The sequence below is a fragment of the Saccopteryx leptura genome, chromosome 5 (genome assembly GCF_036850995.1).
Source record: "Saccopteryx leptura isolate mSacLep1 chromosome 5, mSacLep1_pri_phased_curated, whole genome shotgun sequence".
Lineage (NCBI taxonomy): Eukaryota > Metazoa > Chordata > Mammalia > Chiroptera > Emballonuridae > Saccopteryx > Saccopteryx leptura.
This window is the reverse complement of record NC_089507.1, coordinates 88,465,230-88,480,368: the sequence shown is the minus strand read 5'-3', so window position 1 is coordinate 88,480,368 and position 15,139 is coordinate 88,465,230. Positions and strand designations below refer to the sequence as shown.

General features: G+C 42.9%; 1 protein-coding gene across 2 annotated transcripts in view; it reads left to right on the top strand.

Moving 5' to 3' along the window:
* The first annotated feature begins 3,456 nt into the window (after positions 1 to 3,456).
* The window catches only part of PPA2 (inorganic pyrophosphatase 2), a 124,028-nt gene continuing 112,345 nt past the window's right edge, over positions 3,457 to 15,139 (top strand). Inside the window, exon 1 of one of the 2 annotated variants that reach the window (XM_066384635.1) lies at positions 3,457 to 3,767. In XM_066384635.1, coding sequence (XP_066240732.1) covers positions 3,596 to 3,767 — 172 coding nt within the window. In that variant the 5' untranslated portion in view covers positions 3,457 to 3,595. The remainder of the gene's footprint in view (positions 3,768 to 15,139) is intronic. The other variant, XM_066384634.1, reaches the window with a different exon arrangement.

Below are 15,139 nucleotides of genomic sequence, written 5' to 3'. Positions count from 1 at the left end.
TGTGTATTTGTCTTAACTCTTCAACATATTTGTTGGCTATAATTAAATATTATGTAATAAATATTACCTTCAGAAATCCATATTTAAAAATTTTATAGAACTTAGCTTGGTTTATCTATTATTACTTCTTACCATTGATATCATACACTCTTAATTCTGATTCTCAAATATTTCAGTAAATTGTATTGAATGAAAGATGGAGATATAAGTGATTAACAATAAATAAAAACTTATTAAATTCATTATTTCCTTTATGAATGTCTGATAAACTTACTAACATTTTAAGATGTAATTTACAAACTAATAAGTAAGTGTCAATGATTTTCAAATAAACATTTCATATTCTAAAATGCTTAATAGTATTATTGGTTTCTTCAAGTCAGGATGCACATAACTTGTTGGCAGTTACCAATAAGATGTATTGGCAGAGGTAAGAAAGCTGTTGGCAAGAGGGCCCTTAGAACCATATGTTAAATTTTACCAATAGATAACTACAAGTGTTAGGAAAGAGAGAATGGTGATAATAAGAGGAAGAATACTCCAGGGGAAATTCTTTTCTTCACCATTTTCTAAAGAAAGCTGTTGTTTTTAATGCTATGAAGCAATAACAAAAAAATCAGACACCTGAAATGTTTTCCTTTATTCGAAGAATCTTTAAGATTTAGCATTAGCCTACAACTTTGCCTTATTAGGATTTTATCTTGTTGAAACATATGAACTTCAAAGGTAAGTAGAACAATTAAGCTTTTTTGTTTGTTTGTTTCATAAGTAAACAATAAAATTATACAGCCATTGTGATATATGCACATAAGCAATTTCTCCTTTTTATGGGGAAATCTGACTTAATCTGACTTTAGCCTAGTTACATTAACACATTATAAAGCCACAACTGTTGACAAAAAAAAACATTTTAGTATCTTTAATCTAAGCAGCTCCTAAGTGGTCAGTGTCAATATTTCCTAGAGATTCTTTCTGGAATTTGGGTGAACCGTCTCCTAGTCTTAACTGTAATGAAATAATTGGAGATGCTGAAAGACCCAATAGGGAAGAATGTGAGCCCTGTTCACAACTAGAATAGAAACATATCAAGTTCTCATGGACCTTTCCAAGAAGTTGTACTGTAAGGAAAGAAAATTACATTTGTGTCAGACTGCTGCTTGGTCTCCAATATTCATGTTTCCCTTCTTCTGTAGTGGGGCAGTTCCTAATTTTCAGCTGGGCCTATGAGCACCCATAGGCTGTTAATGTGGCCAGTAGACTAAGTTCTGCTTATTGGGATGAAAGTAGAAGTGGTGTACGCAATTTCTGAGATGTGTTCTTAAGAGATCAGGCATCCACCTTTTTTTTTTCTCTCTCTCTCTCTTCTCTCCTGCTGGGTGAAATGAAAATGTGATGGTTGGAGTTGTAGCAATTATTTTGAACTATGAAGATTACCTAAGCAATAGAGATCAAACACATCAGAGCAACAAGATAGAAATAACTTGGCTCCCTCATATGGGAGAGCCCCCTATCATCTACCTACAGACACATTGATCAAGATTCTAACCGTTGCCTAGATATAAGCACTAGTCTTGCTATATAAAGTTACAGGATGGCTATATAGTCACCTTAGTAAGACTTTTTTGCTTTCAGATTGTTGTGAGTAAAGGTTTCAATCAATATTTTTAATTGTCTATTTTGTTAACAATAATAACCAGAGGATGTAGTTTGTAGCCATGGAACAGAAAGGTTAACTAGTTTAGACTAGGATCACATGTGTAATCATGACTTAATCATTATAAATTAGTTGTATAATCTATGTAAAGATTTTTGTCTTGTAAGAGCCATAACTTTAAGTAAGAATCCTATTTTTCATAAATTTGTGTTTAATAACATTTTAAGAAATTATTTTAAAAGGGACTTCTCTTTTCATTAAAACCATTTCACTTAAATATTGCAAAAACCACAAGTGCACTTTTTTGGTTTTTCTGTGTAATTGCTACTCTTTTTGCTTTTCTTTTATAGTGTAATAAATAAAATATTTAATTTTCTTTAAAATTTTTAATTTCTAATTTAAAAAATATTATTTACAGCTCTCTTGAGGATCCTCTCACTCCAACTTATTGAGAATTGACCTTCATGTTTGAAACAAGGAGATCATTTGATGAATGTGGAGGAAGCTATTTGGACCAGTGGGATTCAGCCGGTTTGCACCAGTTCGGCAGAACCAATATCTAATTTTTTGTTCTGTTCAGCGAACTGGTTGTTAAAATGACACTTATAGTCAGGGTTCTCTGCCTGGGCAGCCGCCCAATGTGGAAATCACAAATTTACATTCCTTACGCTTTAGTAATGTTCATCAGGGCAACAGCATATTCTAAGCACCTGTAGTAATGTTCATTCTGTTCATAGGTGAAAAAAATTTGACAGAACTATGCTTGTAATATTTATTCTTTTCATAAAATTCATTATACCTTTGATGAAATACTATATTTTAATTACCTTACATTTGTTACTTTAGTAAACAAACATATAATGTAAAGAGAAAGAATGCCAAACAAACAGGGGGTGACAAGCTGTCATTGGAAATATCTTAAATAACAGGGTTTTTTGATCAGGTATTATTTAATATTTTTCATTAATATTTTAAAACTCTTATAGCAATCTAGTTCTGTGTACCTCTTTTATTCTTATTTAAGTATTAAATGTATGAAATAATTACCTTTCAGTATATCATTTTTTTACACTTGAAATGGTCATTAGGGCAGAGAACTGCTGGTTAAATTATTTGAATCTCACCACTCATTTAGACTGATACGAAGAAATGCAGATTGTGTCTATGCACAGTTGTTTCCACAAGCTTTTCTGGAAAGTCAATAACTAGAATTTCATATGCTAATGAGAAAGATTTCGTGAGAAGGAGTTCCAAGAGCGCTTTAACTCAACAACAAAGGTACCATTATTACATGCAAGGCATGGTACTATATCCTGCAAGGATACTAAATCTTGAGTCCTAAATGCTTGGCACATTAACAATCCAGGGTGAAATGGGAAACATGATAGGTTCGCAAGCATATAGGTACAGTGCGCAGTGCCAATGAAGAAGTTAAAATGTAAAAAAAAAAAAGGATAAATCACATTTACTTGGGGTTAAATAAGAAAGGACTTCATGTAGGAGATGGAAGTTATCGTTTTGCTCTGTAAATCAGTGTTAAGGTCAAGTCTTCACAGGAAGCCTGATCATTCATTATGTGTATTGTATCATAATAAAAATGATAAAATAAACATTTATGATAGTAAATATTGACTGGTTGAGTGAATAAATGAATGTAAGTATGCATTAATAAATAACAGTGCGCTACTCAGGGCGGTGGACCTCGCCTTGCTCATCTTTGGAACCCGGGCTCGCTGGGGGCGCAGTGCGCATGACTGGCAACGAGCTGAGCGCCCAGATTTCTCGGATCAGGCTGCGGGGCCAGCCACCGGGACCAGGCACGGGCTGGGAGTGGAGACCTCGGGCTGTAGGGGGCGCCGGCGCGCGGCCGGGCGGTAGAGGGCGCCGGCGCGCGGCCGGGCGGCACACCACCCCGTGAGGAGCCCCACGGTTGCCGACGCCATGCGTACGCTGCTGCCGCTGTTGCGCACCGCCTGGGCTTGTCGTGTGGGCCCCTTCGTCGTCGCCCGCCCGCCACGGGGAGCGAGCGCAGGGCCCGGGTCCCGCACCATGGCCAAGTACCACAGGGAAGAGCGCGGCCAGCCCCGCTCGCCCAGTTACCGCCTCTTCCTCAGTAAGTAGGTCGCGGGTCCCCGCGGCGCGGCGGAGGAGGCTCGAGTACAACCGCCGCCACCGGCGTGGCCTCCTTCCCTCCTTTGGGCGCACTGCGGTGGCCTCGCGGTCGGTCCAGCCCACTTTCCTGCGAGCCGGGGCGGCGCGGGCTCCGAGCCAGCGGGGCCGCCTGGGGCGTGGGCGGCGGTCTGAGTCCTCGGAGGCGGGGCGCGGAGGCGGGGGGCGGCGAGTGGCGCCCTGTCGCCCTCTCTGCGCCCCGCGGGCCGCCCCGCCGCGGCCCTACAGCCATTAGCCGAGCGTCTGCCGCCGTGCTGGGCGCGCGCCGCTGAGTTATGGAGGGAAGGGAAGGCGCAGAGCCCGCCAGCCCCCCTCCGCGGTGCGCAGAACCGAGCTCCTCGCGGGGCTGCCTGCCACTGGAGACGCGCGCAGGGCTCTGGAGATGGCTAGTCCGTGGGCTCTTTGCTTGTGTACCCTGAGGTTTCCCACAACCATGAGTTTACCTCACAAGTTTACACCTTGAATGAGATCCATGATCAAGAGCCTCATTGGCTCCAGGGTTCCCTCCCTCCCCCAAATTGAGCAGGCCCAAGTCCAGAAAGCAAAGGATTCTTCAAGGCTCTGAACTGGCCCACTAAGACGGGAGAACACCCAGGTCTTTGATATTCTCCTCTTTCTTTGTACTCAGCCCTTTCCTTGTGGAATTAGCTATAACCTGAAAATAGCAAGGTTGGTTGAGTTGCCTTCCTGCTTCGTTGACTTAAGTTGACTTAAGAACCCTGGGCATTGGGGGTGGGGAGTACCGTATTTCCCCATGTATAAGACGCACCCTTTGGGAAAAAATTGGGATCTAAAAACTGGATGTGTCTTACAAAGTGGTTGTAGATTTTTTTTACTTGCATTTCCCGCTTTTTCACGCTTGTTTTTGCGCTCATTGTTGAAGACTGATTCATCATCAGACACAGATGAAAAGCTAATGGATGGGAGTTTTGACAGTGATGAAGAATTGTATGAATTTTATGATGAATGAAACTTGAGTTCAATAACTTTACGTAATACGTTTTTTTTCAAATTCCGGGCCCCAAAATTAAGTGTATGTATATGGCATGGTAGTGTCATATACATGGGGAAATACTGTAGATCCTTTTTTCTATCAAGTCTCCCTTACATTATCCCACACCCCTTGGAAGAACCAGCTCTGGAGTGTCAAACCTAAGCTGGAATCCTGAATTCTTCAGCTCTTAGCTTTGACCCGGACAACGTTTCTTAATTTGCTAAGCCTTGTTTGTTTTTTTCCATCTGTAAGCTAGGGCTGTAAGAATTACATGGCATACTGTATGTAAAGTGATTAGTCACAGGGCCTAGAATATAAATCACTATTATTAATACCTGTAATCATTATTGGTATCTGTAATTTATAAGATGTTTACACATAACCGATTTGAGTTTTGGTTTGAGGAGTATTTTATGGCAGAGAAAATTGAGCTTGCCTCAAGTCTTGTGATTATAATGCAACTGGTACTAAAATCCCCATTGTCTTGAAAACTGGTTGCTTTTCCCCCTCCATGCTACATGCATATTCTTTTTCATCCTACTTTGGTCAAGACTGGTCAGGTGGACAGGAAACTTTAACAGGAAATCCCAAACTTCTGAACAGAATGTGTTCTAAAGGTTACAATGGGAAAGATTGTTGGGAACGGTTTTTTCATAGAAACATAAAATGGCAGTTAGGTTTTTGAGCATATAAAAGTATATCTAGTGCATGATATGGTGAAGGTATTCTAGATTTGCAATAAGTACAGTAAATAACAGACAAAAAGTCAATAAATATTTATGAAGTATACTCAGCACAGTTAGGCGTGGCATTGAGGAGATTATAGTCATGAGCCCTGCCCTTGAGATTCATATTAGCATAATTAGTTAAGGAGAATATCAAAACACTAAAAAATATTTTGTTTGAAGGTTAGTTAAGAAAAACAGAGTCTCGAGGAGCCTGGAGCATATGGCATAGTGACCAGCACTGGCTTTGGAATGAGGAGTCCAGGCCTTCTCCCTGACTGCCAGGAACCCTCACTATGTGCTGCTTTCTTCCTTTCTCCCAGGGCCAGTTTCTTTAGCTGCAAAATGAGCTAGTTGGCCTAACAGTGATCTTCAAGATCCTTCTCAGCCCTGACAGTCTTTGAAGGCATTGGATGAATAATAGATATTCTAACAGTCTCTACGGAGGCAGGGCCTCTACTAGCGCAGTTCTGAGGCAGCATTGTATTTAGGCTGCTCACTGTGGCCTTTTCATTAGCTACAAGTGTATTTCAGACTCCTGAATTTTCTGTAACTGGAATGCCACAAATAAAATGTTTTTTTTTTCATTCAGTTGGGATAAACAATAGAAAAAGAGGAAAAAAAAAGTTTTACTGAGGTAAATGGGCAAGAGAATTAGAAGAAAGAGGAGTGTGGTTTTTAAGAGGAGCCAAGTGGTGAGAGGTTATTGTTGAATCGGAAGTTGGGTTAAATAATTCCCAAACTAAACGCCAGATGGCAGCCTTGGCCCAGAACTGTTTACTACTTGCTATAGGGGATAGGACAAAGTGAAAGGAAGCCCCTTCAGGGTAAGGAAAAAACAATAAATTGCTCATTATAAAGATGGTCACAAATGGGATATTTTTAATTCTGGCAGTGTCTGTGTGCAGTACTGGGTTGCAGCACTATCAGAGAAAAACTTGAGTGTAGCACCACTTAGCTGAAAAGTGTTATTCAGCATTACTAAGTGGAATCATTTTCTACCTTTTCAAATATACCTGAATACTAGTGCAGGGGGAGGCAGACCATTTTTTGAGCTTCATTTCTATAAATGGTTTTTCTACTGCCATTCAAAAGAGTGAGAGTAAATGATTGATGTAATACTTTTTTTCCCCTTTTAATTGGTAATGAACTTTATAGAAACTGTGTAAGTGAGAAGACAAGATGACATAGCAGCAAGAGCACCCTGGTGGCATTATCAGGCCTCCTCAATGCCAGCCCTGGCCCTGTTAGTAACTTTCTGTGTGGCCCGAGTGAGTCATTTAACCTTTCTGTACCTCATTTTATTAAGCCATGGAAAGAAGAGATTGGACTAGATGATGATTTTTCAAACTGTGCTTAGTTGAGCACAAGCATCCCATGGGATGTTACTAGGGTTTCTTCCTTTCCTTTCCTCTCTCCTCTCTCCTTCCTCTCCTTTCCTTTCCTCTTTTCTTTCTTTCCTTTATTTCCCTCCCTCCCTCCCTCCCTCCCTCCCTCCCTCTTTCTTTCTTTTCTTTTCCTTTCTTTTCTTTTCTTTTCTTTTCTTTTCTTTTCTTTTCTTTTCTTTTCTTTTTTCTTTCCTTTCCTTTCCCTTCCTTCCCCTTCCTTCCTTCCTTCCTCCCTCCCTCCTTCCCTCTCTCCCTCTCTCCCTCCCTCCCTCCCTCCCTCCCTTCCTTCCTTAGTCAACTTGCTTCACTTTAGTTGTTTATTGATTGCTTCTCATTCGTGCCTTGACTGGGAGGCTCAAGCGGAGCCTTTGACTTCTTGCTCAAGCCAGCCACCTTAGGATCATGTTGATGATCTTGCACTCAAGCTGGTGAGTCCATGCTCAAGCTGACAAGCCTGTGCTCTAGCCAGTAACCTCAGGGTTTTGAACTCTCAGTGTCCCCTCTGACGCTCAATCCATTGCACCACCACTGGTCAGGCTACTAGGTTTTCTTTTGAGAACGGCTTCATGGTTTAACAAATTAGCAGAACCCTTCCCATTTAATTGCCTTCTTGGAGAATCATAATATTCTTATTAAAGTTCTGGGGAATTCTGATGTCACCTGTCCCAAACTTTTGAACCCCAGAGCCCCTGTTTCTCAGAACATTTGTAACCATCTTAGTGACACATAGAGTTTCATGGAATTTAGTTTGGAAAGTGCTGAATGAGGTGATTTCTGAAATTTCCAGAAGCAGGTGTGTTGTGGAAACAGTTCTAGACTAAAGGTCAAAACATTAGGTTGTAGCACTGGCTTGACTATCTTGGGTGTCACTTGACATCCCTTAGCTCCCTGGTTGGCAAACTGGCGCGCGAGCCACATGCGGCTCTTTGGCCCCTTGAGTGTGGCTCTTCCACAAAATACCACACGCGGGGGCTACCTCGATAAGGAATGTACCTACCTATATAGTTTAAGTTTAAAAAATTTGGCTCTCAAAAGAAATTTCAATTGTTGTACTGTTGATATTTGGCTCTGTTGACTAATGAGTCTGCCGACTACTGAGTTTTTAGCTCAATTTCTGCATCTGAAAAATAGGGTAGCACTAGTCATTTTACACAATTGCTATGGCAGTTGAGACTGTGTGTAAAGATTACCAGTGTCTTACACGTGGTGGTTATTTAATATGTTATTTTTTTTCCTATTGGACTTTAAGACATAAGACCAACATTCTTTTTTTTTTTGTATTTTTCTGAAGCTGGAAACGGGGAGAGACAGTCAGACAGACTCCCGCATGTGTCCGACCGGGATCTACCCAGCACGCCCACCAGGGGGCGACGCTCTGCCCCTCTGGGCCGTGGCTTCATTGCGACCAGAGCCACTCTAGCGCCTGGGGCAGAGGCCAAGGAGCCATCCCCAGCGCCCAGGCCATCGTTGCTCCAATGGAGCCTCGGCTGCAGGAGGGGAAGAGAGAGACAGAGAGGAAGGAGAGGGGGAGGGGTGGAGAAGCAGATGGGCGCTTCTCCTGTGTGCCCTGGCCGGGAATCGAACCCGGGACCTCTGCACGCCAGGCCGACGCTCTACCACTGAGCCAACCGGCCAGGGCCAAGACCAACATTCTTATCGTTACATCTGTAAAAAGTGAAAACAATGGAATGTGCATAAGTTGAACATTTTGAATCTATTCCAACTTATCAATTAATAGGTCTCAAGTTGGGTTTTCTTTAAATTTTTATTGAACTTATTGGGGTGACATAGGTTCACAAAGCCACTCAGGTTTAAAGTGTACAACTCAACGAAACATCTGCACACTGCATCATATGCCTATTGTCCCAAAGCAAAGTCTCTTTTCATCCCCATTTATTCTCCCTTTGCCCACCTTTACCTGCCCTGACCCCACTTTTCCTGTGGCCATCACCACCCTGTTATCTGTGTCCATGTGTTGTGTGTACATGTTTTTTTGCTTAATCCCTTCACCTTTCATTCAGTCTCAACTCCCCTCCCCTCTGACAGCTGTCAGTCTGTTCCATGGATCCATGCTTCTATTTCTCTTTTGTTTGTCAGTTTATTTTGTTCTTTAGATCCCACATATAAGTGAGATTGTATGTTACATGTCTTTTTCTAATGGGCTTATTTCACTTAGCATAATGCTCTTCAGGTTTGTTCATGTTGTCTCAAAGGGTAAGATTTTCTTCTTTTTTTATGGCCACGCAGTATTCCATTGTGTAAATGTACCAAAGCTTTTTTATCTACTCACTTGGTCTGTTTCCAGATTTTGGCTATTATAAATAATACTGCAGTGAACATAGGTCTGTGTACATTTCTTTTGAAGTATTGTTTCTGGTTTCTTCGGGTATATCCCCAGAAGTGGGTGTGCTTTCCCCAGTGGTTGCAGCAGTCTGCGCTCTCACCAGCAGTGCACCAGGGTGCCCTTTTCTCCACACCCTCATCAGCACTGGTATGTTGACTTATTGATGATAGCAGTTTTGACAGGAGGGACGAGATATCTCATTGTGGTTTTAACTTGCATCACTCAGTTTTTTAAATTTGTGTGCCCTGCAGTTTTGAATTAATTGTGAAATCATAATACAGTTATACTTATTTAATAGGACCAAAGACTTCATGTTGCTATTCCTTTGATAGCTTGCATACTTTTGCTTGTTTTGTTTAATAACTTGAAAATGTACTATTTTAGATTTTTAAACTTTTCTCAAAGTATGGGGAGAAGCTATACTTTCTATAATTTGGAATTATGTTAATATGGGATAGGCTTACTGAAACAGTGATATAGATAATTGCTTTTATTTAGTATGAGGATGAATCATGTAGTTTTATCATTTATAGTACAATATGCTTATATTTAAATTACTATAGGTTTTCTTTTTTAAGTACATCTTTTGATTAGGAATGTACCATAGTACCATACATTTGGACCTAATAAACTCTCCTGTGAATAATTCACAAAATAGGTACTCGAGTCTTGAATATATGAGAGTTCCTTCACAAAGCTCAACAACAAACAAGCAAACAATCCAATAAAAAAATGGGGAGAGGACCTGAATAGACACTTCTCATGAAGACATACAAACAACAAATAGAGATATGAAAAGATGGTTATTTTCACTAGCTATTAGAGAAATGCAAATCAAAACTATAATGATATACTACCTTATACCTGTTGTTTGGCTGTTAATCAACAAGATAGATAATAAGTGTTGGAGAGGTGGAGAAAAAGGAACCCTCATTCACTGCTGGTGGGAATGTAAACTGGTATAGCTGTTATGAAAAACAAAAGACAGTATGGCATTTCCTCAAAATATTAAGAATAGAGCATCCATATGACCCAACAATCCCTCTTCTGGATATCTACCCAGAAAACTCGAAAACATTGGTACACAAAGACACATGAACCCCATATTCATTGCAACATTATTCACAGTGGCCAAGACATGGAAACAATCAAAGTGTCCCTTGAGAGAGGATTGGATAAAGATGTACTTCTATACAATGGAATACTACTTGGCCACAAGAAACGATGATATATTGTCATTTACGACAACATGTATGTTACCAGTGAAGCAACTAAACCTCGATTCTTATCTTCCTTGAGAGAAAGAATTTAATCAAGAAACAAAATATAGTGAGCAAAGAAAGCAAGGGTTTATTGGCCGTGCAGAAGTACACTCAGGAAGGCCTGAGTGGGCAATTCACTCTTGAGAATGAGTATCCCAATTAGTTATAGAATTTAGGAATTTATGGGCTTTACTTCCTGGACTTTCCCATTCCCATTTTTTTTTCTTTCTGGCTGCTGCTTCTTGTTTATTTGTCTTCATTGTATTGCTATGTGGGTGATACCATATCAGAGAACTGGAGATGATCAGTCTGGGTGTGGTGAGATAGATCCTACATACCTGTAATGCACAGGGGCAGTTCATCCCTCCCCCTCCTTTGCCTGTCCCGGCTCATGTCTCACTAACTAACAAACCTTAGAAGAGTGAAGTGGAGCTTAACATAGGGGTATTAACTGAAGTTTTATTCTGGAATAGCATATAGGTCTTTATAAGTGTAAGGTATTTTCCTGCCGAGGAAGAAAGACGGGCATAGCCACGAAGTGTGGAATAACAAAAGCTTTATTTAGTAGAGCACTTCCTGGACGATGTTCTCTGGTCTGCGAGACAGGGGCCAGAGAAGTCGCAAGGATTCTCCCGTGTGGGGGTAATTTATAGGGTTGTTACGGTGGTTGAGTTTATATGATGTGGCGAAATTTCATTGGCTGACAGACGGTCATTCTTTTTTGAAGGGCTTCTGGGAAGTTTCTTTTGGTGCCCATGGGTGTGGGTGGTTCCAGCCAAAGTTCCCGGGCCTGGTTCCTCACGTGACCTTCCCCAATTGCCAACCAACCTCACATTCCAACCTTTTATGTTAGATAGGGGCACCGCTGTTTGGCTACTTCCTGCTGGTTAAGGGCGTTGTGGGGAGGGGGAGATTGGAAGGTGGTGGCTCTGAGGGGAGTCGTGTATATGGGTGTAGGAGCATCTGTTTGACTGTGACTCGAGAAACTTCGCGGATGCGGTCCTGTAAGAATTTAAAAAAGAGGAGTAAATATGAATAATATGCTGATAATTAGAAGAGGACCTAGGATAGGGGCAACCCATGTGAGAATGGGTGGCTGCCTCCAGGAGTTAAGTGGGTTGTAAGAGGAGAGGTCCTTGTGCAGTTTCTCTTGCAGACGATTGAGGACCCCGATGCTTTCTTCCACCAGGTCAGTCTCATTGAACAGCATTGCTTCCTTCTTTAGCTCACTCTGGATGCAGGTTCTGGTGGGAGGGACAGGAGCAACAGGAGGGTCTGCAGGGCCCAACCTTTTAGTGAGCTAGAGATGGGTAGGGCCCACTGGTTCTGACTGCCAGCAATCCTGCATGGGGGCATGCTTGAGGCGAGAGACATGGTTAGAAATGAGGGTAGTATTGATTATGGGGGAGCCCTTGGTAGTGAGGAAGATGTCAGCTGGATAGTGGCTCCGAGACTTTGTAGAATGTACCCCTCTGACCCAGGAGGGGTACTAGGCATGATGGCATAACTAAGAAGGAGTGCAAAAAGGGGATTCTGTCCAAACTGCATGTCAGGAGTGGTGTGCAAAGGGGAAATTAAGCGGTCCCATCCACTCCCATAACCGAGACCTGTGAGGGAACTAGAGGTCCAGAGTGTGATGGCAAAACAGAGAAGGTAGCCCCCGTGTCCACAAGAAATGAGATGGACTTACCCGCTACCTGTAACATTACCCTGGGCTCGGCGAGGGTGATAGGGGTCTTTGAGTTCAGGTCGCATCAGTCGTCCATGAGGCCTAGGAGTTTGAGCGGTAGGCCCACCTGGCTGGCCTGGCCTCCCATTTGGGTGGCTTGTCCTCCATGTAGAGGCACTGAGGAAGGGTCTATTGCCCGAAGGGGGCAATTACTCCGCCAGTGGCCAGGCTGCTTGCAGTTAGGGCAGGGCTTAGTGGTGGTCTTGAGTAGGGGCACTGCCAGGACCAGTGACCCTCCTTGCCACATTTAAAGCACACTCCTGATGGGGATCCTCTTTGCGGCCCGGACTTGGTCAGGCACCTCCTGTGCCTTGCTGCTGTTGCTCTGCTGGCCTCAGGGCTGACATACAGTCTGGGTTTGGAAAGTTACCTTCTGCTGCATGCGGGCCTGGAGAGCAGCCTTGGCCTTTTTCTACTAGCCACATCCATTAAAAGCCTTAAATGCCATGTTCATCAGGTTTCGGATAGGGGTTTTGGGGTTGAGAATAAGAGGAGGGGGCTCCTGGGGAACTCAGCACCCAGATCCAGCTGGAAATGTTGGAGCCAGAGGCAGGACAAGGCCAGGCCTTCCTGAAAGAAGATGGGGGTTGGGCCATGGGGTCAGGAGTCCTGCAAACCAGCATGAGGACCAATGGCTGGCAGAGAAGGGCCTGACGGGGGAGGGGCTTAAGAACACAGTGGAGAAGGGAGGGGCTCCTGGCCAGCAGGGGAGGAGAAAGAGAGACTAGTATTTGCAGGTGAATGAGAAACAGGATTCTGCGAAAGGAGGAGAGGAGCCCGATAGGACAGAGGGAGCCATGCAGGAGGGGAAAAGAGTTGGGGGTCAGCTAAGGAGGAAAGATCAGGAGCGGAGGGTTTAGCTGAGGTTTCTCTGGCCAAAAAGGGCCTGTGCTGTAGAACAGGTAGCACAGAGATTAGGACAGGAACACAAATACTAGAAGCCCTGAATGTAAGGGATCTCCAACCATTTTCCAGTTTTTTTGGTGATAGTTAAATTGGTGAGGATGTTAAAATTGGAAGTCTCTTCAGATGGTCACCTGGTCTGGTTATCCAGTGGGTTCTGTGGCCTGGCCACAGTGGAGAAGAAGAACAATTTCTTCTTTAGGGAGGGAGAGATTCTGAATAAGGCAACTCCAGGAGTGTTTTTGAATTAGGTTTAGATTCCTGTGCCTCCTGTGGCCACCCTCAGTTCTCGGAGTGATCAGAGATGAGAATTGGCGTCCTGCAACTCAAGCTCTGGCCACTGGACAGTTAGGTAGAGTGAATGTGTCTGGGACGTCTCCATGGGCACACACGCACTCAGAACAGATAAGAGGTCCCTGACGCAGCTGCGATTACAAACGGAGTCTTAGCAGAAAGAACTGAGGGGAGGCTGGAGGCAGGGGACTTAATGCACCATGTGCCAAAGTGGGTGGGAGGTTGAAGATCCTGGTTCTTCCTTGGAAGGGAAGGGGAGAGGAGTGGTCCTTGCGGACTTCAAACTCCTCCCGGGTTTCGGCACCAAATGTAAGGTATTTTTTCCTGCCTAGGAAGAAAGTAGGGCATAGCCATGAAGTGTGGAATAGCAAAAGCTTTATTTAGTAGAGCGCTTCCTGGATGATGTTCTCTGATCTGCAAGACAGGGACCAAGAAGTTGCATGGATTCTCCCGCTTGGGGGTAATTTATAGGGTCGTTAGGGTGGTCAAGTTGATATGATGTGGCAAAATTTCATTGGCTGATTGAAATTTTCAGATGATTGTTCTTTTTCAAAGGGCTTCTGGGATGTTTCTTTTGGCGGGCATGGGTGTGGGCGGTTCCAGCCAAAGTTCCCAGGACTGGTTCCTCACGTTACCTTCCCCCATTGCCAACTGACCTCACAATAAGGTGACCAACTTTTTTACAATGAAAAGGAGGACAAAAATAAATGGAAGAAAACAATATCATAAATAAAAGAAACATTTTATTCATTGCAGCAATAATACACTATAATATGATAAATGCATAATAAAACATTTGTAGTATTTTATATTGTAATTATTCTTACATGCAGTAAAGACAGTAGCCACGGCCACCATTACAGCTGCCTGGCCCATGCTGGTTTGCATTGGATTCGGACAGACGGTAATGAAATAATGGAGCCAAAAACTGGTGGGCCATTATCTTTAATCCTAGCTTGCACCCGGCGGGCTAGTAAAAACACACACTGAGCTCCAAAACCCACTCATTCAGTGCTCCCAAAGCCACTGGCTTATCCGAGTTTCCTAGAATCAAAGGTTCCCAGCTCACCAGCCTTATTCACCTCTGTTCCCCATCTCCTTCTCTCTGCACAAACTCTGCACAAACTGGCTTCTCCCTCAGCACTCCATTATCTTGGTTGCTTCTCCTGGTCTCTTTCACGTGGCCTTTCTCTGCTCTCCTCTCTAATGCTAATCTCAGGAACCCAGAGAGCAAGCTCCAGATCTGCCCCATTTTATAGTGTAGAAATCAAAACCTTTAATCCAATATACAAACAAGGAAGTCTGATACAAAGTCACTTATCTGAGGCATAATGGGATTCCTCATGACAGTGCACCACCGCACATCATGTAACAGTCAAGAGTCTGGGGAAAAGCTTAGTCTTAAAACTAAGCCTTAGGCTATAACCACCCTGCCTGCTTACAGCCTGTCCCCCACACCCTATGCAAACTATAAGCAAGCAAACATATATCATATTTAAAAACTTATTTGACCAATACATGCCTATTAATTTTTAATAATAATTGTAAGAAAAAGTACTCATTTAGATACAAATATGTCACATCGCATGCAATGGATCGGCTCTGCATTGATCGAATATGGACATTTACAGATTAGTCTTCCAATATCAAAAAGGAGGACATGTAGGAGGACACTTT